Source organism: Pseudorca crassidens, chromosome 1, assembly GCF_039906515.1.
Source record: "Pseudorca crassidens isolate mPseCra1 chromosome 1, mPseCra1.hap1, whole genome shotgun sequence".
NCBI classification, from domain to species: domain Eukaryota; kingdom Metazoa; phylum Chordata; class Mammalia; order Artiodactyla; family Delphinidae; genus Pseudorca; species Pseudorca crassidens.
This window is the reverse complement of record NC_090296.1, coordinates 22,432,988-22,460,416: the sequence shown is the minus strand read 5'-3', so window position 1 is coordinate 22,460,416 and position 27,429 is coordinate 22,432,988. Positions and strand designations below refer to the sequence as shown.

The 27,429-nt window shown below is 43.4% G+C and overlaps 1 protein-coding gene across 5 annotated transcripts in view; it reads right to left on the bottom strand.

Moving 5' to 3' along the window:
- STON2 (stonin 2) overlaps positions 1 to 27,429 on the bottom strand; it is a 144,699-nt gene that overhangs the window by 59,495 nt on the left and 57,775 nt on the right. For all 5 annotated transcript variants that reach the window (XM_067728787.1, XM_067728798.1, XM_067728779.1 and 2 more), the window contains one exon: positions 23,020 to 23,214. In XM_067728787.1, the coding sequence (XP_067584888.1) occupies positions 23,020 to 23,214 (195 nt within the window). The remainder of the gene's footprint in view (positions 1 to 23,019; positions 23,215 to 27,429) is intronic.

Here is a 27,429-nt window from a genome sequence, read left to right as displayed (position 1 = left end):
TATTTTTCATATGGACAGAGATTTTTTTCCTTCATTCCTCTTGTTTTATCAGACCCTCTGAACTACTTCCTTTTAGCAATAATTATAAAACGTTTTTTAAAATTTTTTGTTATGGAAATTTTCAAACATATATAAAAGTGGAGAGAAAGGTGTAACAAACCTCCACGTACGTATCACCAGCTTAATTATCAATGCATTCAAACCTTGTTTCACCTATATCCCTACCCACTCTGCATTATTTTGAAGCAAGTTCCCAGTATCACATCATTTTATCCAAAAACATTTCCGCATGTATCTCCAAAAGAAAAGGATTCTGTTTATAAGCGTAACAAAAATATTACAGCAAAAAACTATAATTACTTAATATTATCCAATATCTAGTAAGTATTAAAATTTCTCCAAATGTCTCAAAGATTTTTTTTTGCACTTGGTTCAAATCAATTCTGCAATTAGTTGATAAGTGTTGTCTTTTTTAATATAAAAGTTCTTTTTTCATCTTTTTTTTTCTTTCTGTTTATTAGTTGAAGAACCTGGTTCTTTTGTCATATAGTTTGTCCCACAATCCACATTTTAATTATGTTGTGATTTAACAAGTTCTCTGCCCCCCGTGTTTCCATGAATTCATAGTTAGATCTAGAGGCTTGATGAAATTCATATTGGATTTCTGGATAGAACAGCAAATTGATAGGTGGTATTGTGTACTTCCATCAGGAGGCAACTCATATCGATTACCTCTGATTTTGTGCGCTTAGCAGCCATTGAGAATCAGTGCCTAGGTATTATTTCATAGGGATTGGAAAATGGTGATTTTCTCCCATTACTTTTTCATTTATTAATTGGGATGCTATTATTATTATTAAAGGTTTATATTTGCCTGAAATGAAAGCATATATTTCCCACTTCTGCTTTTGGCCATGAGGTTTTATGTTAGTATATCAGAGTTCCTTTCTATCTACATATTTTATTAAAATCTATTATACTGAATCTATTATACTGAAAAGATGATCAAGTTAAAAAAAAAACTACTCAATTAGATTTCTGGGGAAAACAACTGGGAAACATCATCCAGAAATCTTCACTCCAAGGGTAGAGAAAGACGGGTCCACAGCACATCATTCAGATTCATACTTGATTCTTACGAGCTCTATGATTTTGGTCAAAGTTTAACATTTTGACACCCAGTTTTCTCATCTATAAAATAGGGATACAATACCTACTTTGTGGTTTCTGTGAGGATTCATGATAAAGTATGCAAAGAGCCTGTTCCAGTGTCCAAAAAATGAGTAGATGCTCAATAAAATGTAGTTACTACTAGTTGCAGCACTGTTTCCTCCAGACCTAGTTGCTTAATAAATGCTGGGTGAATAAATAAAGGGACGCTGGGTTTACTTTGTCCCAAGCTGATGATGGCTTTAAGATGCTGGAGACATAGAAGTGAACAAAACAAAGTCTCTGCTCATGAATTTACATTTAATCGTATAAAGGAATGGAAATGGGCATTATTTGTTCCAGGATAATAATTATTCCAGTTGGCTATTTTGAAAATAAGTACTGTTGGTGACCCACAGGGTTGGGGCAAGAGAGAACAGGATCAACTCAATTACATCACTAGAGACGTAAGAAGGAATCAATATTCTCCATAAGAACGATAAATCAGTACTATTATTACATTTGACTTGGCCTGCGGTACACTGAAGGCTCACCTAGCGTACTGGGTTCAACTGTATCTTCCCAAAAGGTAGGCTGATGTCCTAACCCCCAGAACCTGTGAATATGACCTTATGCGGAAATACAGTCTTTGCAAACGTAATCTATTTAAGATAAGGTCATACCAGATTAGAGTGGGCTCTAAATCCAATCACTGGTGTCCTTATAAGGGACAGGGAGACACAGAGATACACGGGGAAGACCATGTGGGGATGGACTCAGAGATTGACGTTATGCTGCCATAAACCCAGAAATGCCAAGGATTGCCAATGCCACCAGATACTAGAAGAGGCAAGAAAGGATTCTTCCCCACAGGCTTGTGAGAGCGCACGGCCCTCCTGACACACTGACTTCGGATTTCTAGCCTCCAGAACTATGAGAGAATAAATTTCCCTTGTTTTAGGCCACCCAGTTCATGGTAACTTTTTCGGGCAGCTCTAGGAAGCTAATACATCCAGTGAACCCAGACCAAAGATCTGGACCAGTCAGCCTACTTGCGGCTCAAACTGTTTAGTGGGATAAAGAGAGCAAAGGTGAGGGGGGGCCGTCCTAGACAGGAGAAGTTGAATCAGTTTTAGTTCATCTTACATCAACTAGGCCCATGACGCACTCTTCAAAGCTGTGCAAGTACCAACAGGTAAGCCTGCTTTACCTGAAAAGCAGGTAAACAGAAGCCACAGAACTTGTTGGCACTGATACCTTAGGAATGAGAATGTTCTTTGAGAAGTTTGGCGGGGGAAACAGTGACATCCTCTTCTACGGGGTAAAGGAGAAACATTAACACTGCCCAGACGCAGTGGGAGAAACATTCTACCCTAGGCACCTACCTCTCTACATTTATTGTATCTCAGGAAGGCTCGATGGCCTAACGGAAAAGCTGCTAAGCACTCCCCTAGTTACCTAGCCATGCTGAGCCTCTGCTACTGCCCCCCTCACACTATGAGAAGAGGTCAACACAATAATGCAGTAAAGAACTCAGCCTGTGAGAGGTGCTGGGCTGGCACCCTCTGTAACGTCACTGTCTAGATACCTGGTATAGGAACTAGTGGTATGGCCATTCACAGACATCCACTCAGCCCCTTTTCCGTGCCGGGGAACCGGGCTGGACGCTGAAGAGACTAAGAATGAGCTACACTTTTTGATAAATTAATTGCGTTAGGGATGTGGGATTGGGGATGGCTCCTTTTTTATGTTTCCCTTAAAATGTCTTTTAATTTTATAATAATATTTTATAATGAAATACTTAAAATTAAAACTCTGATCTAATTTAAAAAAAAAGACGTGGGAAAAGCTGCCACACGTGTATGTGTCTATACGCATGTAGTTTATATATATACGTATATATCCACACACACACACACACACATTGCTCAATCTTCCCACAAGGCACAGCACTAGGTACCTCAGGAGACGGGTACCCTCACCAATCTCCAATTTACCCTCACCCCCATTGCACTAACACTGGGTCAGTAGCACATGATTTAGCACAGAATTGGTGGCTAATTATTTCAGGTGTGCTAGTTTTATTTTCCCAGGTTAGTTCCCCCAGGGCAGGAATTACCTCCTTTCACACCATCTGTTAGCACCCACTCAAAAGCCCACCATGCCCCAGGATTAGCTGGCCCTACAAACTAGACGATGCAATAGACTTCTCTGGACCTTTCTGGAAAACAAGCCATAACAAGTTGCCTAGTGATTATGTTAAGGCAAGGAAGGAAGCAGAAGAGAGTATGACTAAGAGTTCTGCTCACATTTAGGGTCTGCTTCTTCATTTCCTATTGGTTTGCCCTGAAATGGCACCACCAAGACCACAGGGCAAAACATGGCAAGAGCCACCTGTGAGGCACCAGCACCTGAAAAAGAGATGTATGTGTGTGTGTGTGTGTGTGTGTGTGTGTGTGTGTGTGTGTGCGTGTGTACACTGCCATGTGTATAATACTGGAAGGCTAGAGCAAATAAAAGGCCTCTGGAATTTTATTGTTCCTTCACGACTGCCACAAATGCTTTGGATGCTTGCTGGAAGCAACCAGGATAATTTAGCCCCTCCCATCTTAGGAAATGTGGACAGGAGTACTATGTGCAAGCCACTGTGCTAAGTACTTTAGATCTGCTCCTCTACTTACTCCATTCAGAGGCTCTCACCTCAGGGAGCACTAACCCTGTTTCAGGGGTTGGGAAGCTGCCTAGAAAGGGCAGAGCTGGTATGCATCTCCTGTCTTGGTGACCCCAGCATAGATTATCTGCGTGACCACAGTTCCACCCTACTGGGAGGGAGGGGAGAGAAAAGTATTAAATAAAGTTGTTAGTCCCTAGCCCTTTTTCTCCCCTACTTGCATCCATCACTCACCAGTATGAGCAATGAACTCTGACCAGAGACCCTCAAATGATGCCACAAAGCTGCCTCTATGCATCTCTCTATGCTTGGACAGAGGAGAAAAAGATGACCTCGTTGAAGCTGCTGAATGAGGGTTAAAAGCTGCATCCTCCCTCCTCTCCACACAGAGCAGCTAATCGAGGTCACAGCCATAGAAACCAAACAAAAGGCTCCCAGGAGCCCACACATCCTCGCCTCACTGCTGCCAGCCACTGTGGGAAGGGAAAAGGGAGCGCCCGCCCTCCTTCATTCCTCAACAACTTAATGAAGATTTGGCCTGTCATCTTCCCAGGGAACAAACCCCGTGGCTGTCTGAGATTGATTTTTATTCTCAAACAACACAGCAGATCCTCCTTTAAAACCAAAAGTCAGCAATAAAATGGATCATAAACATGTGTATGGGGTTATAACCCCCCAACTACTCTAAAGTGGCTGGATTTCTCCCAGCCCCCCAGGTCTGTCAAAACGAAATTCCTGAGCAAGTTCCCCATGTCACCACTGGGGACGGCGAGGTTGGTGGAGTCCATGGCTCTCACAGGGCTGCTGCCACAAACAGCTCTCTTAGGCCACATCCCCTGTGGTCTCAAAGTAATGGGCGTATTTGTCTGATATCATTTATTAGCAAATGAGGATATCCAGCTGGCTTTGCAGATTTGAGATGATTCTGAAAAGAGTCACATTTACACTCTAAAATGTCCAAGATTCTAAGCACATAAATGACAAAAAAAAAAGTACTTTGTATACATCATAAGCAAGCACTATTTTTTAATCCAGCAAAGAAAACTGAACCATTGCCTTGTTAGACTTATTTTATTTATGCGCTTTAAAATCGCTCTTCTGGGGATATAAATTCCAAGAAAAAAGTCATCATTATTCGAAAATTAAACATATTTTACTGTTGAGGTCTCCAAATGGGCGTGAGTATATTAAACCTACCTCAGCGCCTTGAACTTCTTTTGTCACCTTTGTAGAACTAAGCTGAATTGTAAACTGTTTCTGAGACTGAGGATATTTAGCTCTTTTCAAATAAGGAAGAAGATGTCATACAGAAAAAAGATTGGGTTTATTCTTTATAGATCCAAGGCGTGGTGATAATAACTATAATAACAATTATCATTATACTGGAAGAACTGACATCTATTAAGCACACCTACAGTATCAAGCAGTTTTCTAAGAACATTAAATACATTTCTCATTCACCTTACCAATCCTATGAAATTACTACTATGATTGTTCTAATTTTGTAGACAAAGAAACTGAAGATCAGAAAAGTTAAGTGTTTTCTACAAGGTCAAACTGCTAATAAGTATGGAAGCCCGTGTTCAAACCAGGCAGTTAGTTGCCAAAGGACTAGTGGGTAGATAGTAAACATGGCTTGAACATGGAATGGGCTGCCTCTCTAGTGACTGCATCCTTCAAAGTTAGGTATTCAGGCAGGAACTGCCATACTAAGGACTCATATACACATTATTATTTATAAAATAGATAACTAATAAGGACCTACTATATAGCACAGGGAACTCTACTCGATACTCTGTAATGACCTATATGGGAAAAGAATCTTAAAAAGAGTGCATATATGTACATGTATAACTGATTCACTATCCGTACACCTGAAACTAACACAACACTATAAATCAACTATACTCCAATAAATAATTTTTTAAAAAGAGCTTCACTTGGGACCTTGGCAAACTACCTTTTCTGGTCCCCGGTGATGCTCAGTCCTTCAGATTCCATGATACTGAGCTACTTAGTATCAATACGATTTTATTTTCCAGATTTGAACAGATTCTCTAGTTCCATTTTCCCACATTTATCAGGAAGTTCGTAGATCATTCAAAAAGCAGAGAATCCGTTTGTCGTCACACATGATATTCACATTTCTGTCTAAAGAAAAGAGCTGGGTTTGCACACCTGTTCCCAAATGACTTCCCTTTCTTCTTCTTGGAAGCAGATGGTAAAATATGTCTTGGTCAAAGTTTCTGTTCTAAAGCCAAGAGGCTCATCAGTGAGAAGGATGCTACACAGCACCTGCAGCTCACTCTACTCTTAAGCGAGCCCCAGTTAGAATGGATGTCAAGGTTCAGGAGTGGCAGTGAGGCCAGAGACGATTCCATCAAACCAGCCAGCCAGCCTTTGGGAAGTGACTGTGCCACCTCCAGGGTGTTAGTAGTTGGCCAAATCCGATACCCACTTCCTTTCTGCTGAAAGTGTGCATCTAAGAAGCATCTATAAAGGAGAAGTGAAATATTCGATTTGTTGAAAGACTGCTTATTTTGTCTGGCCTGACTACGTTTTTCCTTCACTTCACTTACTTAAATATTAGGCCACATTTCAAATCCCACCACACACTATGGAGCTTTCAAAACAAAGAACTTGGGGAAGGTGCTAATTTCATCATCCAGGCTTGGAATAATTTAGAATCTTGACCAACTTTCTAGAACCTCTAAAACAGTGACAACCACCACCTATTATTATTATGAGGGCCGACAGCTAGGATTTTAGGCCTCAAGCAAGCTCTTCATACCTTCCTCTCTTTCTACTTCCACGTCTTTCTCAACTTTGCCAAAACACCCTCCCTGGGCACCTGGAAGGAAAGAGGGACATATCTTGTTTATCAGGAGCTGAAGCACTTTGGCTGATGTTACTTCCACAAGCGAGGCTGGCACAAGGAACCACTGGCAAGCCTAAGTCAGAAATAATGCAGAAGGAAGACGGGGAAGGGGCAAGACACGTGGAGTGGGAACACCCTACAGCAACGGGTGCGCCATCCCAGCGAGCCAGGCAGCTCTTCTGAACAAAGACTTGCTGCCGATTTTTTTTTTTTTGCGGTACGTGGGCCTCTCACTGTTGTGGCCTCTCCCGTTGCGGAGCACAGGCTCCGGACGTGCAGGCTCAGCGGCCATGGCTCACGGGCCCAGCTGCTCTGCGGCATGTGGGATCTTCCCGGACCGGGGCACGAACCCGTGTCCCCTGCATCGGCAGGCGGACTCTCAACCACTGCACCACCAGGGAAGCCCTTGCTGCCGATTTTAGGTACAAGAGTCAGCACTAACGACAGTGACCCATTCTCTGCATGAAGACTGACCAGAGACACTCTCCAAGACACTACCCAATAACCATCTGTGTGCTAATGGAATGGAAAGGAAAAAGGAAGAGAGAAGGAACTAGAAGAAAGAAAAAGGGAGGGGGAAGAGGTCTCACTACAAGCCCTAATCATGTCCCTCTTCACCCCAAACGCTTCCTATCATATGCATCTAACAAGATGTGCAGAGATGGTCTAGAGAGATGGATGGAACAGGACAGGAAGGTGCTGAGTGAGGAATATCCACTGCTTCACCTCTCAAGAGCTGTTTCTAATTTTGGTTCTGTGGATACAGCTAGACTGTCAGTCATGCTGGAGAGACTGAAGGGAGAGACAAAGGTCTAAATTAAAGGAAGATCAGGAATTCATACCACGGCTATGGGTTCTGCAAGTTTCATAAATAATACTCTTGGATTTACTATGGAGTCAGTCCTGCCAAAATTTACAAGGGGATGTGTAACCTAGTTGAGGAAAGTCATCAAAAAATGTCAGCATGAGAGGAAGCAAGATCAAAATAAATTATTTGTTAAGAGTATTATTTGTTAATGGAGCATATTTAGGAGAAAGAGAATTTGGGGGTGGTGAAGAGAGACAGATACACAATATGCAAGGCAGATATTGAAAGAGCAAGGTTCTTGAAGAGGCAATAGGATTAATTCAAGACTTTTTGGTTTTCAGTAGAGCTCAGGGGCACAGAGGTTACACATATGTGGTAGGGGTTACTCAGGATTGAGAACTGGCCAAAGGGATATAGTGGCAAGTCAAAGAGCTAAAGATTCTAAGGCTGTTGGTAGAACACTGAAGAAAATTACCCTTGGGGTCCAGGCTGGGTAGGAAGGAAAGTGAAGCCAGAAGATCACTGAGAGAAGTTCCAGGCAGCAGTGAGACCCAAAGTTTGGCATGCCACTGGACAGCTGAGAGGGCAACTGCCCATAATACCTGCCCTCTACATAGTATTCATGGTTTAGAAGTTAACTTGACCATGCATACCTCATTTTATTCCTCAACAAACCCTGGGAGGTAGTTACATCGAGTAGGTATCATTACGGCCATGTTCCAGATGAAGAAACTGAGGCTAAGAGGCACAAGTGATTTCCCAAAATCTTATCACTGCTAAGTGGGAGAGTGAGGCCTCCAAATGAGCTCTTCTGACTACTAGTCCAATGCTCGTTCCACTAGCCGAGGACTCCACATCACTGGAAATAACATTAAGGGGAGGATGGGCTTGGAGAAGACAGTCAAGGGCCAGAGTCAGCAATGCACATGCACAACCTGGGCAGAGGATGGTGGAAGTGGACATGGAGGTTTATTTAAAATTGTGGAACAGTGGCAGCTCCATAATGACATGAAAGTAACCAGGGGGAAAGGAGATGATGCCAGTCCTTCCAAGGTTGAGGAAATTAGAGCCACAGGGAAGGGAAGCCAGATGACTTTAGGACAAGAGAGTATAAGGAGAACAATGTACAGGTAGAGGACGTAGACTATTTTCTCACCATCAACAAGAGTTTGAAAGATACAAGATGGCTCAGGTTGGAATGAGTGAATGAATGAAAGGCAAAGGAGCAGGGCAAAGGGGCTCTGGCCTCAGATGAATGATGAGCGACAGCAAGGATGAGGGAGACCATGGGTCAAGAGGGGGTGGGGCTGTAACAGTGACAGGAAAGGAGTAGCTGCTACAGAAGCTGTGGAACATTCCCAAGGTTCCAAGTCCTAGTCCCAGGGTTCTAACTGGAATATTAGTGTGAGGATGTGAACATCACTGTGAGCTTTAGATGAGACAATGTGTATAAAAGTACCTGATGGTACCTGGCAAATAGCAGGTGCTTGAAACCTTTGGTTGAAACTGAAGTTAAGTCATGTGGGCTTCGGGAAATTTTCTCCTCACTGTTGACTTTTGTCTTTCAGCCAAGTACTTACTGTATACTATTACAGCAACGTGTTTGAGGTCATCTAATAATGAATCAGACATTGACACTGCTTTTAGCCTCAAGGCACACTGATAGAGACTACAGTGTACTCTGATGGTGAATATTCACTTGTTCAGCAAATAATTATTGAGCATCTATTATGTGCCAGGCACTTGGTGATGCACCAGTGACAACAGAAAGTCCCTGTGAACAAGGAGTTCATGTGGACAAAATAGACAATTAGAAACAGACAAATATTATCAAGTGGGGTTAAGTGCAATGGAAAACACAAAGCAGGGTAGGGAGATAGAGAGTAAATAGGGCACAGAAGGCCCTGTGTCAGATGGGGTGATCTGGGAAGGCCTCCATGAGGAGGTGACAACTGAGCAGAGACCTGAATGGAGTAAGGGAGTGAGATGGGTGACAGTCTTGAAGAACAGTCTTCCAGACAGAGGGAATAGCAAGAGAAAAAGCCCTGAAGCAAAGAATAGCACATGAGCCAGTTCTGAATGAATATGATAAAGCAGAAGGTAGTAAGTGATACAGTGAAGCTGCTGTGGTAGACAAGTTACTCCCGCCTTGGGGTGTTGGTGTATTTGGGGAGAGCATGATGAGGAATCAAGGCAGGCTTCCTGGAGGTACTGGCATCTGAGATGGACCACGATGGAGGAACTATTTGGACCCATGGCAAAGAACACTGTCAATCAAAGCCCAAAAGGAGAAAAGCAAAGGACGTGCATGGGGGACAAAGAACCGTTTGGTTTGGATGGACAGCACATCTGATAGAGGGAAGTGGTTGACAATCAGGAAGGAAAGGTAAGATAAGACCAAAATGTGGAGGGAGGGAGAAAGGGCAGAAGGGAAGGAAACATACAATTTTTGAACTATCCATCAGGCGTGGGGATAGGTACTTTATATGATTTCACTTAGTTATTATTTATTTCAGTAAATAAAAATTTCTTCCATTAAACAAAATAAATATTTCTTTTAGTAAGTAGCTCCTAATACACATTGCCAAGCTCATGCTAAAGATGACAAACTGAAGCTAGGTTAAACCCAAGAGTGAGCCATGGATACCACAGTAAGGAGGTTAGAGTTTAAGCAGGGAAGTCATGGAAGGTTTGTGGACACAGGAGGGACACAGGCAGCACTGTGCCACCCTGGGATGAACACAGTGTGGAGTAAGGTTCCAGGGTCGGGGACAAGCAAATGATGGTACAGACCTCAGACTACCAACTGACGGGATTAACTGTCTTGTTTCTTTTGTACAGTCGGCCTTTTTGCATCCAAGGATGAGAAACAGCGGATATGGAGCACAGACTGTATTCATTATATTACGTCATTTTACACAAGGGACTTGAGCATCTGCAGATTTTGGTATCCACAGGGGCTCCTGTGGTCCCTGCAGATACCAAGGGATGACTGTATTCCCAAGGTCACGTGGCACAGTGATTGGTCTATATTAGGTTGCCAGTACTTGATTAATAGCCCACCCAATTTGAAGTTCAGAAACAAGAAAAGCACAGCACCTGATCAATCTAGTCCTTCTTTTCTTGGGACTCATGTTCCATATGAGAGACTTGGGGCTATTCTTTCAGACCTGCCCAAAGAAGGCTTTTCTTAGACTTTTCAAACTGTAAGGCAAAGTATCAAGAAGGTCCTCAATCTTTGAAAAGCTGGATTTGTTTGTTTTTTCAAATAAAGCAAATTGTGGTGTAACAATACAATAAAACACTACTCATCAGTAGAAAGGGATGAATTTATGCAACATGGATGAATCCCAAATAATAATGTTGAGTGAAAGAAGCCAAATTACAGAACCTACTGTATGATTCCATTTATACAAGATTCTTAAAATCTCAAGCGAATCTTTGTAGGCAGAGTAGTGGGTGCCTGGGGCAGGAGATGGGGGGGTAGTGAGAAAGGAGGATTACAAATAGATAGCAGGAACTTTCGGTGGAAGATACATTCATTATCTTGATTCTAGCGATGACTTCACGGATGTAGACATGTTTCAAAGCTCATCACACTGTACCCTTTAAAAGTGTTTCGTTTATTGTGTGTCTATTATACCTCAGTAAAGCTGGAGGAAAAACATAATGGTCTACAGATCTTAAACAGGGTCCCTATAATCAGGGGGGATAAACACTACAGATTTCTATACGTTTTGTGGCACAGCCTCTTGTGTTCATGAACATTTGTGTTCTCTGCTTTCCAGGCATGTAACAAGGTCACATTTTCCAGCCTCTTTGACAGGAAGGCATGGCCAGGCCCTGCGTTCTGGCCAACAGATTGTGCACGTCCACTTCCCACCCACCACCTGAACAGAGGAGACTCTGAGCACAGCAATGGGTCCCTGAACTCTGGAGCACAGCACCCTGTCGCCACCCTGCACTCACAGTCGAGTGGATGAGAAATAAACTTGAACTGTGCTAATCCACTGAAATCCTGGAGTTGTTAAAGCAGTTAGCCGCCTATGTATAATTTATATAAGGACATTATATAAATTATTTCAATATTATTAATATCAATATATAATATAAAGTATATTAAATATATATGAGGTATAATATAAAGTATTGATATGTCATTAGCATCTGTATTTTACAATACATATTCATATATTAATTGGTATATTAATATGCCTAATACTGATATTAGTATTGGTAGTAGAACAGAGGACAAATCATTGAAAATTAATAAGCCTTAGTTTCCTCCTCTGTGAAAAGGCAGGATATTTTTCTCATCTCACAGGCTATAATAAAGAGTGAATAAAATTATGTATGTATTTGAAGCTTTTTGAAAACAAGTGTGTTTTTACCTACAATAGAATTACCTTAACTGCCATTAAAAATGTCCATATTTGATATCCTTAGGCCAAGTTCATAGTATTACTTCCAGCAAGGACCAGATGACTTTTCTTTGTTCCAACTCAGAAAGACTCTCAGCTCTAGCAAGTGCCTCATATTTGATATAATCTGAGCAGACATGACCTGCAAACCATTCATAGGGATAATTCTTTCTGGTACAAGATGGGAAATGGATAGGTAGATACATTCAAATGTAAATTCACAAATAATGGATACCTTTAAAAATAAAAATACTATCTGCTCTTCTTCACATTAGGGACTTTATTTATATTCTCCCATTTTATAAATTTTTTACCAAGATGTGGCCCTGAATTCTATTTCTGGAGGGTCACAAAAAGAGTGAAGCAAGGTAGATGTATTGATAACCCAAACCATCACTACTGGAAAAGGAGCCTCAAAGCGCACTGAATGTTAGCAATTCAGGAACGGAAACGCGAGCAACTGGGAGTGCCGAGGGCACATACCTGCCCAGTCACAGAACTCCAGTCAACCCGCGGGATTTCATCCAGGCTCTTCTGGGTAGCCCTACCATACATACGATAACAAAAAGTTCTGCCAATACCATATTTAAAGGTATACAGATATATTTTGTTTTTTACAGATTGAAGGTGTGTGGTGACCCTGAATCTAGCAAGTCTATCGGCGCCATTTTTTCCAATAGCATTTGCTCATTTCATGTCTCTGTGTCACGTTTTGGTAGTTCTTACAATATCTCAAACTTTTTCATTATTACATTTGTCATGGTGATCTGTGATCAGTGATTTTTGAAGTTACTATTATAACTGTGGTAGAAAGGGCAAGAGAACTAGAATTAGAAGTGGAGCCTGAAGACGTCATTGAATTGCTGCAATCTCATAATAAAACCTTAACAGATGAGGAGTTGCTTCCTACAGATGAGCAAAGAAAGTGGTTTCTTGAGATGGAAACTATTCTTGGTGAAGGTGCTGTGAAGACGGTTGAAATGACAACACATTTGCGATAATGTATTTAATGACAACAGCATTCAGAATATTGCATAAATTTAGTTGATAAAGCAGTGGCAGGGTTTGAGAGGATTGACTCCCGTTTTGAAAGAAGTTCTACAGTGGGTAAAATGCTATCAAACAGCACTGCATGCTGCAGAGAAATCATTCCTGAAAGGAAGAGTCAACCAACGTAGCAGACTTCATGGCTGTCTTGCTTTAAGAAGTTGCCACAGCAACCCATCCTTCAGCAACCACCATCCTGATCAGTCAGCATCAAGGCAAGACCCTCCACCAGCAAAAAGATCACAATTCGCTGAAGGCTCAGATGATGGTTCGCATTTTTTAGCAACAAAGCTTTTTTTTAATTTTATTTATTTATTTTTGGCTGCGTTGGGTCTTTGTTGCTGCACGCAGGCTTTCTCTAGTTGTGGCGAGCGGGGGCTACTGTTGGTTGCAGTGCACAGGCTTCTCATTGCAGTGGCTTCTCTTGTTGCAGAGCACAGGCTCTAGGTGCTCGGGCTTCAGTAATTGTGGCACATGGGCTCCGTCGCTGTGGCTCGTGGGCTCTAGAGCGCAGGCTCGGTAGTTGTGGCACACAGACTCAGTTCCTCGGTGGCATGTGGGATCTTCCTGGACCAGGGCTCGAACCCATGTCCCCTGCATTGGCAGGCGGATTCTTAACCACTGCTCCACCAGGGAAGTCTCCAGAGGATTTTTAAATTAAGGTATCTATCCTGTTTTTTACACATAATGCTATTGCACACATAACATACTAGAGTGCGAACATAACTTTTATAGGTACTGGGAAACCAAACACTTTGCCTGACTCGCTTTATTGCAATATTCACTTTGTTGCAGTGGTCTGGAAGGGAAGCTGAAATGTCTCCGAGGTCTGCCTGTACAATCTTCTTTCCTTAGACACCAGTACTGAGGGGTTAAGGAAGGATGACAAAATCCTGGAGTTGAAAACAAAGATGAACAGCTCCCAACTGGTTGCTTTCTAAATGCGTAGTGCAAGCAGCAGACACTCAGTGTGAGGGAGGTGGGGGCACCGGACTGAAATATGCCGAAGTGGAAAGTGCCTCCACGGTCCCAGCATCCTCTTTGGGAAAAGGACAATTACTTGGCAAAGGGAAAGCGGCAAGTCTCCCGGGATACATTCCGGCTCAAACTAATGATGTGTTGCTTGAGGCAACCAATTTGTCCAAACAAACCAATTCTGAAGAGGAGGAGGGGCGAGGCACCTCATGAAAGTAAACCTGGCATGGGCTCCCTACCCCCATCCAGCCCTCCCCCTCCCTCCACCCTCCCTCCCTCCTCTTCTCAGGGAAGCTTTTCTTCCTGATTCTAATTCTGCAGAAAAATGCCACAGACACAAGTGGTTTCACAAAGCATGCTGAGTGAGCCCACCCTTCAGTCAATGAGAACAGAAAGAATAAAAGAAACTGCCTTTCTGTAAAGGCAGTTTACAGAAACTAGCCAAGGACATAAAGGAGAACCTCTTCGGAGTTCCACTTGGCCGTTTTCCACAACTTAAAAGAATTCTCCTCCCATTGACTAAGTCCTAGCTCTAAAACATGAGGAATTCTGAAAACCGTATTATATCGCTATCATCATAATGACTACTCCTTATTTTATTCCAGAAACTTTATGTTCCAGGTCTCCCTGAACCCTCAAAATAAACCTGCAAGCTCAATTATCATTATTATTTCCATTCTACAGTTGAGGAAACTAAAGGTCACTGAGGTTAAATAATCTGCCGAAGGTCACGGAGCAGGGGAGTAGCAGGAGTGGTCTTTGGTCTGTCAAACTCAGAAGATCATGGCTTTCCATCACTCTATATCTACTTCCTGCAAAGAGTAAGCAACTAGCATCATGCCAGCGAAAAATCACAAGTATATGACAGCAATGTTTGAAACAATGGCCTCCCCCACAAAGCAAACAGGCCAGCACTCAACCCCCAAACAAACAGGCCAGCCCCCAAACACACACATATAGCACAGAAGAAATTTTAAAATGCTCTAGTAACGTATTTAATTTTCTAAGTGGAAGTATTTTCATTCTCACCGAGCTGAGGTCCCTGTGCTATACATCATGTTCCCACTAGCTATCTATCTTACACATGGTAATGTATTTATGTCAAGCCTAATCTTCCAATTTGTCCCGCCCTCCCCTTCCCACCCTGTGTCCACATGTCCGTCCTCTTAAACTCCGCCCTGTAGGACTGGGTGCAGTGAAGTGGTCCTTGCAGAGAGCTCAGCCACAGGACGGGCAGAGCTGCACAGCGTCAACAAGCCTGGACATCAATCCTAATTGTGTCCCTTAACTAATGTGTGGCTCTGGGCATTGGTGTTGTCATCTATAAAAGGAAGATCATAACACTACAAAGACCACCACAGAAAGTAATGAATAAAAGGCACTACAGTTGTCACCTCCTCTTCAGGACTAGTGCATTAGCAATTCTAAAAGGAACTTGCAAAATCTCTGGTTGGAGGTCACAGGTTTTTTTATTAAGTACTTCTAAAATATCTAGTTTAGATAATCTGTATGGAGCACAGCATCTTAAACTCTACCACTCTTTCTCATATCCTGGTCTACATAGATGGTTCAATAATCACAAGGACCTATTTCAATATCACAGAAAAGCTTTCCCCAAATCACCTTCTTTGCACTCTCTGAGCTAAATAAATAGGAAAGGAAAATATGGCTGCTTTGGTCAAAGAATATATAGGGTAAGTGAAATTCTGAGATACCCAGACAGAGAGAGAACCCCCCACTGCACCCACACACATACGTCAATTGTTTTTTAGAAAATTTAAAAGACTATAGTAAAACCCAAATAAGAACAGGAAAACAAAACGAATGGACACGACTGGATAAATGGCTAACATGTGAAAACACAGGAAAGAAGTCTTATTTACACACTGGCTGCACCTATCTGTTCCCTTTTAGTTCTTCCCTGTCATGAAGTTACATTTCAATTAGCAAATACACTTAAGCCTAGGTAACTGGAGAACAGGATTGGGAACAAGGGTCTTCTAGCCCTATATCAGAATAGTTAATTTATTCCACAAATGTCCACTGCGTAAGTTCAACGTGCCAGGCAGTGTTCTGGGAATATAAAATGAATATGATGTGGTTCCTGCTTCCAAGAAGGCCTCAGTGTAGTGGGGACTCCTGAACAAGTCACTGCCACCCAATGAGATAAACTCATGAGGGAGGTTTGTACATAGCTCCCGGGATGCAGAGAAAGCAGCGCTGGGCCCCCAGAAGGTTCTCTATAACTGCTGCCCACAACTTACTCCATTCACAAACACCAGCCTCTCATTACCAGGCACCAGGCAGGGAAACTGAGGAGAGAGGCTTGGACTGAATCCCAACACTACCCTTTCAGTTGTGTGACTTTGGCCAAATCATTTAATCTCCTTAGCTGTGTTTCTGCTTCTACAAAATGGGGTAGTAATATCTACTCTTAATATCTATATCTTAATCTTAAGATTATGAAGATTAAATGTGTATGTGCATGTGTGTAACACATTCCTAGCATACAGATGTTCCATAGCTAAAAACTATTTTTTAAGTTATATATAATGATCCTTTTAACAGCAAAAATTTGTAGGTTATCCGTTCTTCATAGACAGATGTCATACACTTCACTCTTTTCTGTATTTGCAACGACTGGCAAAATACCAGTTTTACTCAATAAAAATTTGTGTTTCTGAGAAACTTTTGAACCTCTTTGAAAAGAAATTTTCAAAGAGAGCAATCATTAGAGTTTTAAAATACTGATTTAAATCCAAAATGTAGGGCTTCCCTGGTGGCGCAGTGGTTGAGAGTCCGCCTGCCGATGCAGGGGACACGGGTTTGTGCCCTGGTCAGGGAGGATCCCACGTGCCGCGGAGCGGCTGGGCCCGTGGGCCATGGCCGCTGAGCCTGCGCGTCCGGAGCCTGTGCTCCGCAACGGGAGGGGCCACAGCAGTGAAAGACCCGCATACCGCAAAAACAAAAAAAAATCCAAAATGTACAACTTAATGGGAACAACAATATCAAGGATCCTGGGGCATCCTAATAACAGAAATGGGGCCAAATTTCTATTTGTTAATGAAAGAGAAAAAGATGTAATTTGTTTTAAAAATATGTTCTACTGTTCTTCAATTTTGAGGAGGGCACTATTACTCAGGAGGGATACAAATTATCACTGAAATTCATAGTTAGACAAAAGAATTTTTAAAATAAGTTAGCTCATTTTGTTTTCCAAGCAAAATATATTCAAGGTGAAAAAGAATCATAAAATACAAATGTGCCTTAAGAATAACAAGAATCCCCTGTAGCCCCATCATGCACAATGATAATTACTGTTTACTGGGAATCTGGGCCCCCTGGTCTAGTGTTCTACCAGCTGCAGCAGGATTACGACAAAACAGGCAACAGAGAAACGTGTTACATCTTATAAAGAGGCACATGGCCCCGGTGATGTTCTCATTCTATCCTTAACCAATCATGACAACAGAAACTTTCTAAGCATATAAAAAGTGCTTGTCACAAAAATTGAACTCCCGAGTCCATAGGTTTCTACCCATCATAAACACTTGTTTCTGGGGGGGGGGGGGAAGAAGAGGCCCAAATCCCTGGGGATCTCCTACTGCTCTGGCAGAATTCCATTGTGATCAGTTAAATGCAAATAAATCAAGAACATCTGGTCTACATTTGTTTTAAAGCCCACGAGGGTTTAAATACAAAGAACGTTTGGCAAAGTGTATTCCTGAGTCTATTGAATTAGAATTTTTAAAAAAGGCCAAGAGGTATAGCAGAGCATGAGACAAAGTAGAGTTACCTTTGTAAATCCAGGAAAGTTTGTCAAAATATTTCTTTCTGGTTTCTCTGGTTTCCCAACACTTTAGCAATGGCATGCACTTCCAACTCAAATTTGCTAATTTATGTATGTTTGGGTTTCTATACCTTGAGATCTGACCAGGTAACCAGATAGGCACTATGGGTTAATGAAAGACTAAAATGATTTGTAGATGTATATAAATATATATATGTGTGTATGTGTATATAAATATATGTGTCTGTGTGTGTGTATATATATATATATACACACACACATATAAATATAAATTATACATATACATAGATACATACATAAATACCATATCATTTCAGGACTTTTCAAAATCTTTAATAAGCTAATACATGTTACAAATCTCCAGCAAAGGTGGCAGGGGGACTTCCCTGGTGGTCCAGTGGTTATGAATCCGCCTTCCAATGCAGAGGACATGGGTTCGATCCCTGGTCAGGGAACTAAGATTCCCACATGCTGCATGGCAACTAAGCCTGTGCCCCACAACTACTGAGCCCACGTGCCGCAACTAGAGAGCCCACATGCCGCAAACTACAGAGCCCATGCGCCACAACTACAGAGCCCACGTGCTCTGGAAACCTCGTGCCACAACCAGAGAGAAGCCCGCACACCACAACAAAGAGCCTGCACACAGCAACGAAAGATCCCATATGCCGCAACTAAGACCTGACGCAGCCGAAAATTAAAAAATAAAATAAATACTTTTTAAAAAAACAAAGGTGGCAGGTCATGACCTAACTCGTTGGCCCCAGCATCCTGGCTTTTCTTAGGCGGCTGCATGGGACACACTTGGGAGAAATGCTGGACTCTTAAACCCAAATGGGATACAGATGTCTGGGATGCAGATGACTCTCACCACCTGGAATCCCACTCCTTTCATGCAAGGATCCATTCAACAGACAACTATTAAACACCTGCTATGTGCTTCACCCAGCATCAAGTTTCTCAGTTTGCATATACACCTGAGCATTGTCATCCCACACGTAAACCGACACCTTTCTTATGCATAAAAGAAACCCAGGGGCTTCCCTGGTGGCGCAGTGGTTGAGCGTCCGCCTGCCGATGCAGGGGACACGGGTTCGTGCCCCGGTCCGGGAAGATCCCACATGCCACAGAGCGGCTGGGCCCGTGAGCCATGGCCGCTGAGCCTGCGCGTCCAGAGCCTGTGCAACCAAAATGGAGGCCCACTACTTAACAGCAGCTTGTGCTACTGTAAACATTTTTGTGTTTTCTCTTCTCTTGGTTGCAATGGACTTCCAAGGCAGAAGGCTTATTTTTATTCCTTCGACCCTCTTACCATTTATCAACTCAGGTAAAACTAGGGGCATTACAGAGCTACTGTATGTGATGACAGGGTGTGCCTGTCATCTAGGGAAAGGGGACCCTGGAGAGACAGGGGGTGCTATTAGGGATCTTGCCTAGTCCCACTTTTGCCATTTGCACTGGAAAGCCAAACCCCAGAGCAAACCTCTACACTGCTCTCCAGCTCTGCCCACACCCCGTGATTTAACCAAGGTGAGGGGATTGGGGATTTATTTGCCTTCCTCCTGCTAATTATCCCCTTAGTGAGAAAACGAGAAGAAAGTGTAGGCTGATCACAGAGTCCTTCCCTGCACAATTATGCTGGGAATCGGGATTGCCCTGTGGGGATGCCAGCTTCTTGCAGGACTCCTGCCGCAAAGGACAGCGAGGAGGTACGGCTTGCTGTGGCCTCGTACAGAGCAACAGAGCCAGGCAGACAGGCCGGGCCTGGGCCACCATAATCCCGCTCCACACAGGAGATGAATCGCGGAGCATCTGCCCCAGCCGCATCTGCAGGGAAACCCCTGGGCTGGCGGGGCAACTTCTCTTCACCCTCTTCTTCCCTCCGCAATGCTAAAGGACATGGGGGTCGAGAGTGGGCAGATAAATGACAGAAGTCTCCCCAAGGAAGGTCCTCCCAAGGACCCCCAAGCCCTCAGCACAGGAACCCATCATCCTGAAACCCCGCAGCGTCTCTCCACTTACCCCGGCTCACTGCTGAGGACCGCGAAGCCCCTCTCTGATCCCATCCCACAACGCGTATGGTTTACAGTCCTCTTTGGGGCAATAAAGGAGTAGGCAATAATTACCCTCATTTCCCATGCTAAAGGGAAATAAGGCACAGGGCTATTCAATTAGGATTGTTTTTTTACTCCTAGGGCGCTGTACGAAACACCTCTGCACACACCCTGTTGCCCTGCCTGTGCAGGGGTGCCCAGCCCCATTTCACAGATGAGGAAGAGAAGCTCCAGGGAGGGGAGACAGAGGTGGATGAGAATCTGCTCCCCAGCCTGAGGGATTCAGTTTACCCTGACTGAAACATCCAGCCTCAAAGTAGGGCTCTCCCAGAGGCTGGCCAGTGCCACAGGCCCGGTGCTGGGCAGAGGATGGGTAGCCACCTGGCTGGGGGCACTCTTCCATGTTTATCGATTTCTTTGAAGCTCTCAATACCTCAACTGAAAGCATCTGTAAATTCCCCATTGCTGGGGTAGATGGGTAAGTGCCACAGGCTTTGAAAATACTTGGTCGTCCTCCTAAACCTTGTTTTTCCTTATCTTCCTTCTATCCTGGGACCCAGGATGAGTTAAAGGCTTTTCAAAGCCAGAACTCCACCCTGTTGGCACCGGTCAGGTATATATATGTATTTCCTCTATACCTATCTGTACAGCAGGTCTGGAAGGTAACAGCAAACTGATAACATGATGACTCTGGCACTGCCAGGTTTGGGAGCCACTGGAAAAGGCTTTGGAACTTTAACTAAGACACAGATTTGTCCATTCCTTAGCGGTGTTCTCTTAGACAAGTCTCTTAACCTTCTACAGACTCAGGGTCAACTAGGATATGAGAATGATGCCTGCCAGCAGGATTCTTGTAAAGGCAGAGATGATCCACATCTGACACACAGCACACACTCAGTAAGTCCTGGCTATGATTATTACTACTTCTGCAAAAGAGGACGGTTGCTAAAAGGCCACACATCTAGCCTCCCTGTAGCTGCAGAAACCGCCTCCTGCTGAAGGAGGGAACCGAGAGCATCACTCAACATTCTCTAGTCCTGGTTTTGCATTTGTGTCTCTGGAGTGACCCCAGCCTGCAGGACATTTAGTTCCTGGTAGGGACCAAAGTGTGTTGGCTATTCTCCATTTGCTTCACCACCACCCCTCACTACAAAGCCATTCTCCACCTCTCTACACCTGCTCTGTGGCCTGGTGGCTGACTGCTGTGGGCTGCCTCACCAGGGCTCCATGCCCTTTGGTTTCCGACAAGATCTGCTGATGCGAGGACCAACACAAGATCTGGGTAGTTATTCTCCCCACTTTGCCAAGTCTCTGGCAGTGGTGTTGCTCTTTCTATAGCCATAGCACCTGCGGGGCAGCCCCTCTTCCATGAATCTAGGTCTTGTTGCCTCTGTAAGCAGTTCTTTCATTAAACTCTCTTCAGATAAACCCCTCTGAGGGCACCATCTGCTTCCTGCTAGGACCCTGACCAAAACAACACAGGGCAGGAGGCTTTCTCAATGAAAAGGGAGATACTAAACATAATTATAAGCTTTGGGGACAGCTTAACAATGTCCAGTTCAGGCTACGACTCTGATCTTCATCATTTGAACCTCTAGGAATTAAAGCAATTTTCACCTAAGTAAAGAGGCCACCAAAAAGAACAGCCTGAGCCTAGAGATCTTGACTTTTGCTGCAGTGAGGAGCCCACCTCTACTTCTCTAAAGCAATAAGAACCCTGGGGCAGGAGAGAGAAGAAATCACATCCTTGACGATCATTCATTCTGTGTCAGGCATTATGTTAAGACGTTGTACATAAACTGTCTCACTTGGAGTGAGTAATAATTTGGCTGAGGTAAGAACTATTATTACGGCCATTTTTCAGATGAGGAAACTGAGTCGTAAAGATACTAAGAATCTTGCCCAAGGTCACAATGGCAGAAGGAGGATCTGAACCTGAGCAGTCTGACTCCAGCGTCTGTGTGCTCTTAGCCTCCTCCACGGGAAGGCTTGGCAAAGAGGTTGAGGGCAAGGAGATGCAAACGGGAGGCAAGCACCACCTCTCTTCCTCACCACCTCAGCTTGTGACTTCCCATCCACAATATGCTCCCATCCATGAAATGCTCCCCAGGGTGGAGAGGGGGGTATGAGGGCATATTTCAGCTGCTGATCAAGATCATCCGTCACAGAGCATCAACCAGAACTGAGTGTGTCAGTGCAAACAAAATGCAATAAAGAACTGTGGCTTGTGAAGAGAGAGAGAGAAACCATCGTAAACTAGGATTCCTTGCAATATTATCAAATACCAAACCAAATCCTGTCTCAACCCTTTAGTCTGCAAGAGGGATCACTCTTACTTGTAGAACCTCCCAGTAGCACACACCGTGAGGACAAATGTTACCCAAGTTTGAAAATGATCCAGAAACAAATTCCTAAAGCACACCTTTGAGAAGGAAAAACAGATATTGTTGGACACACTGGGTAAATTCATCTACAGAGAAACCATCAGTAACTCTATCACTTTCAAAGGAAAGCAATCCCTTGGGCCAAATAACCAAAACACTAACCACACACAACATCTTCCCAATGCTGCCCTAAACGCAACCCATAATACAGTGCTTGCTGACAGGCCCATATTCTACCTGCAAAGCCAGCCAGCATTCCACCCTACACCTACCGGAAATGTAATAAATGAGAACATGGGATGTTATACACTAGTGCATAGCTCAATCCAGGCACAACAGAAAAAACAGAACTGCGAAATGATCTGTACTCTGGACACAGTGGCTGCATCCTGATTCTCATTCCACTTCACATAACATTTCCTTTTTCTCTGCTTAAATGTAACCTCCCTCTTGCTGAATAGGGAAGGTGCGTGGGTGGTAGGATGAAAGATTCAGCCTTGTTCATATTACACATAGTTTGGTTAACCAAGGAGAAAATAAATTGACAGGGAACCGTACTTGTACAGAACAGTCAGAAAACAGCCCCTTAAGATACACTGACAAATGGTTTCTCAGTATTGATAACCTTGCCAACCAACCAGCCAATCCGTGTGCATGTTTTTTCCCAGTGCAATTTTGAACCACTCAGGATTCTAGCTTTTTGACTGGATGACTATGCCTGAACTCATTCTGCAAACAAAGCTGGCTGCAGAGATTTGATGAGTGGCAACAGGTCACCAAAAGTGATTTGCAGAGCCCTCTGGCTTGGGGCTCCATCTTACCAGTCGAGTCGGCCCTGGAAGCCAGGCCACTCTGCTCCTCAGCACTGATGAGCTGCAGGCCTGTGTACGAAGGGCCAAAACTAGGACTACTGGTGTCTTCAGAATGTGTGGTCCAGCTGCTCTCGGAGGGCAGAGGGCATCTCCTCAGGGAGCTGAAGGAAGGGCACGTCCAGCAGGGCATGGTCAATGATATGGCTGGGGACAGACGGAAAACCAAAAACATACAGTATAAATAGTTGTACTTTGTTTATCTTTAGTGCTTGTCTGACTTTGATGTTATGAAAGTCAGGCAAGCACTAAAACAACACAAGCACTATGAAATCTCAACAGCCGTACAAGGCAAGGAAGTGTCACTCATGATATAGACAGGGAAAACTAATTGACTGAGACCCCACAGTGAGTCAGTATCAAAACCGGTACTACAATTAAGGTCTAATGACCCTCAAATCAAAGGTAAGCTCACCAAAGAATATGAGTGATTTTAGGCTCTACTTTTTTTTTTCTTTTTTGGCTGCATTGGGTCTTTGTTGCTGCCCATGGGCTTTCTCTAGTTGTGGCGAACGGGGGCTACTCTTTGTTGCGGTGCGTGGGCTTCTCATTGCAGTGGCTTCTCTTCTTGCGGAGCACGGACTGTAGGCGCGCAGGCTCAGTAGTTGTGGCACACAGGCTTAGTTGCTCCGCAGCATGTGGGATCTCCCCAGACCAGGGCTCAAACCTGTGTCCCCTGCATTGGCAGGAGGATTCTTAACCACTGTGCCACCTGCGAAGTCCCTAGGCTCTACTTTTATTTCTAAACCTAGGTTTCGGTTTCATTCAGACCTAAACTACATGCAGTTTTACCCTTACCCTTACATTTCCTCCATTTTTAGTGGCACACCAACACTCTCAAGAAAACTTACCGATTTGCACTGCAAAATTAGAGCTAAATTGGATTAAGGGATAAGAATGTGAATATAGATGTATTTGCATATGAATGTGATATGTCTCCGCTTGCCTTGAGTTTGACTGTAACTGGAGAATCTGTAGACTTTTACATATACAAATTCAGATCTACTAGGACTGCTGACCTGGCATACAATGAAAAATATCTTTAAGGGGGAAGTGCACAGGGCTTGGCTTTATCTCTGTAACGTTGAGCACCAAAGTTAGCAAAAAACACTTCGGAAAGTTTCTTTTTTTAAAATCAAGTTTCCTAATGTTCCTAATTTGTCTTTGGTTAATTGCCTATCACATGGTTTCTCCACCGTGTTGCATAAGAATCTGATCGCAAATTTACTGACAAGTACTGAAAACAAGTGCTGAAAAGAGTGTGGACAGGGAAGGAAGAATTAAAAAAAAAGAAAGAAACTAGCAATTATTGAGTACCCATGAAATGTCAGACACTCGTACAAATGTTATCTCATCTTGCCCATGGGTCCTGAGAGTTAGACAGTGGTCTTCCTTTACACAGGGGGTAACAGACTCAAAGAGGTTAAGTAGCTTGTCCAAAAACATAGAGTCAGTCAGGCCTCCTGGCTGGAGAATCCAAATTATGGTGTTGGGCTCAGAAACAGGAAGAGATACTGAGATTTAAGAGGAAAATGAATAAATAAATAGCAATATCTGTGACATGGTGTAAATATGAAACTACAGAGAATTTTCATTTTATTTTCTTAGGCATTTATAAAACATAGAGATCTTTTCTCTATCTGGAATGCTTATGGCTCACACCCCATTTTCCGTAAAAATGTGACCTTCTCCTAGCTATTCTCTCCAAAGATGCAAGTCCCCTTCTCTGCTTTATTTCTCCTTAACGTTATCTCTAACAGCCTATATGTCCCATGTCTTCCTCGCTAGAATTCAAGCTCCCTGGGGGCAAGGATTTTGGTTCATTATTGTTCACTCTTCTGCCCTGAAGGCCAGAAGGATTTGCTACCCCAAAATATGCCTTTTTGGCATAAGGATTATTTTAGGTTTATTATATTTTAGAAACAGCTGATGAGGGAGAAGCTCTGAAAAGTCAGTGAAAGTTACCCTATTGTAAGGGACATTTACATTTATAAGGGAAATCTCCATTTGTAAAGCTGTCTCTCTGTACCAGGAATAGGAGGAGGTCCAAATCTCTAGAGACCCTTTACCAGCAGAGAAGGCCTGGACTTAAATCTGCAAAACAACCTTACCCTTGTTTACCAGGGTAACCTGGTAACTTACCCAAACTGGCCTATTCCCTCCCCCAACATCCTCTTTTGTCTTTAGCTGGTATTTAAGGTGGTGGTTTGGGCCATTTCAGGGAGTTATTCATTTTTTTTCTGGGTACCTCCTATGTATATAGGAGTATACATGTTTATTAAACTTCTGGGGAGCTGCTCAGAGCTACGTCCCAGGGACTTGGGACTGCAGGCAGCAGTGTGGCAGACAGGGTCTTGGTGCTCCAGCTGGGTGTCAGGCCTGTGCCGCTGAAGTGGGACAGCCGAGTTCAGGACAGTAGTCCACCAGAGACCTCCTGGCTTCACATAATATCAAACAGGGAAAGCTCTCCCAGAGATCTCCATCTCAACGCTAAGACCCAACTTCACTCAATGACCAGCAAGCTACAGTGCTGGACACCCTATGCCAACCAACTAGCAAGACAGGAACACAACCACACCCATTAGCAGAGAGGCTGCCTAAAATCATAAGGTCACAGACACCCCAAAACACACCAATGGATGCGGTCCTGCCCACCAGAAAGACAAGATCCAGCCTCATCCACCAGAACACAGGCACGAGTCCCCTCCACCAGGAATCCTACACAACCCACTGAACCAACCTCACCCACTGGGGGCAGACACCAAAAACAATGGGAACTACAAACCTGCAGCCTGCGAAAAGGAGACCCCAAACACAGTAAGTTAAGCAAAATGAGAAGACAGAGAAACACACAGCAGAGGAAGGAGTAAGGTAAAAACCCACCAGGGGCTTCCCTGGTGGCACAGTGGTCGAGAGTCCACCTGCCGATGCAGGAGACATGGGTTCGTGCCCCGGTCCGGGAAGATCTCACGTGCCGCGGAGCGGCTGGCCCCGTGAGCCACGGCCACTGAGCCTGCGCGTCCGGAGCCTGTGCTCTGCAACGGAAGAGGCCACACAGTGAAAGGCCCGCGTACCACAAAAAAAAAAAAAAAAAAAAAAAAACCAGACCTAACAAATGAAGAGGAAATAGGCAGTCTAACTGAAAAAGAATTCAGAGTAATGATAGTAAAGATGATCCAAAATCTTGGATATAAAATGGAAAAAATACAAGAAATGTTTAACAAGGACCTAGAAGAACTAACGAGGAAACAAACAACGATGAACAACACAATAAATGAAATTAAAAATTCTCTAGAAGGAATCAATAGGGGAATAACGGATAAATGACCTAGAAGATATAATAGTGGAAATAACTATCACAGAGCAGAATAAACAATGAAAAGAATTGTCCTCAGAGACCTCTGGGACAACATTAAATGCACCAACATTTGAATTATAGCAGTCTCAGAAGAAGAAGAGAAAAAGAAAGGAACTGAGAAAATATTTGAAGAGATTATAGTTGAAAACTTCCCTAATACAGTAAAATAAATAGTCAATCAAGTCCAGGAAGCACAGAGAGTCCCATACAGGATAAATCCAAGGAGAAACAGGCCAACACACATATTAATCAAACTATCAAAAATTAAAATACAAAGAAAAAATATTAAAAGCAGCAAAGGAAAAAACAACAAACAACATACAAGGGAATCACCATAAGGTTAGCAGCTGATCCTCCAGCAGAAACTGTGCAAGCCAGAAGGGAGTGGCAGGACATATTTAAAGTGATAAAAGGGGAAAACTTACAACCAAAATTACTCTACCCAGCAAGGATCTCATTCAGATTCAACAGAGAAATTAAAACCTTTACAGACAAGCAAAAGCGAAGAGAATTCAGCACCACCAAGCCAGCTTTACAGCAAATGCTAAAGGAACTTCTCTAGGTAGGAAACACAAGAGAAGGAAAAGACCTACAATAACAAACCCAAAACAATTAAGAAAATGGTAATAGGAACATGCATATCAAAAGCTACCTTAAATGTAGCTATTTACTTACAATGGCTTAAATGCTCCAACCAAAAGACATAAACTGGCTGAATGGATATAAAAACAAGACCCATACATATGCTGTCTACAAGAGACCCACTTCAGACCTAGGGACACACACAGACTGAAAGTGAGGGGATGGAAAAAGTTATTGCATGCAAACGGAAATCAAAAGAAAGCTGGAGTAGCAATTCTCATATCAGACAAAATAGACTTTATTTTTGTTTTTGTTTTTGCGGTACGCGGGCCTCTCACTGTTGTGGCCTCTCCCGTTGCGGAGCACAGGCTCCGGATGCGCAGACCCAGCCACTGCGCGGCATGAGGGATCTTCCCGGACCA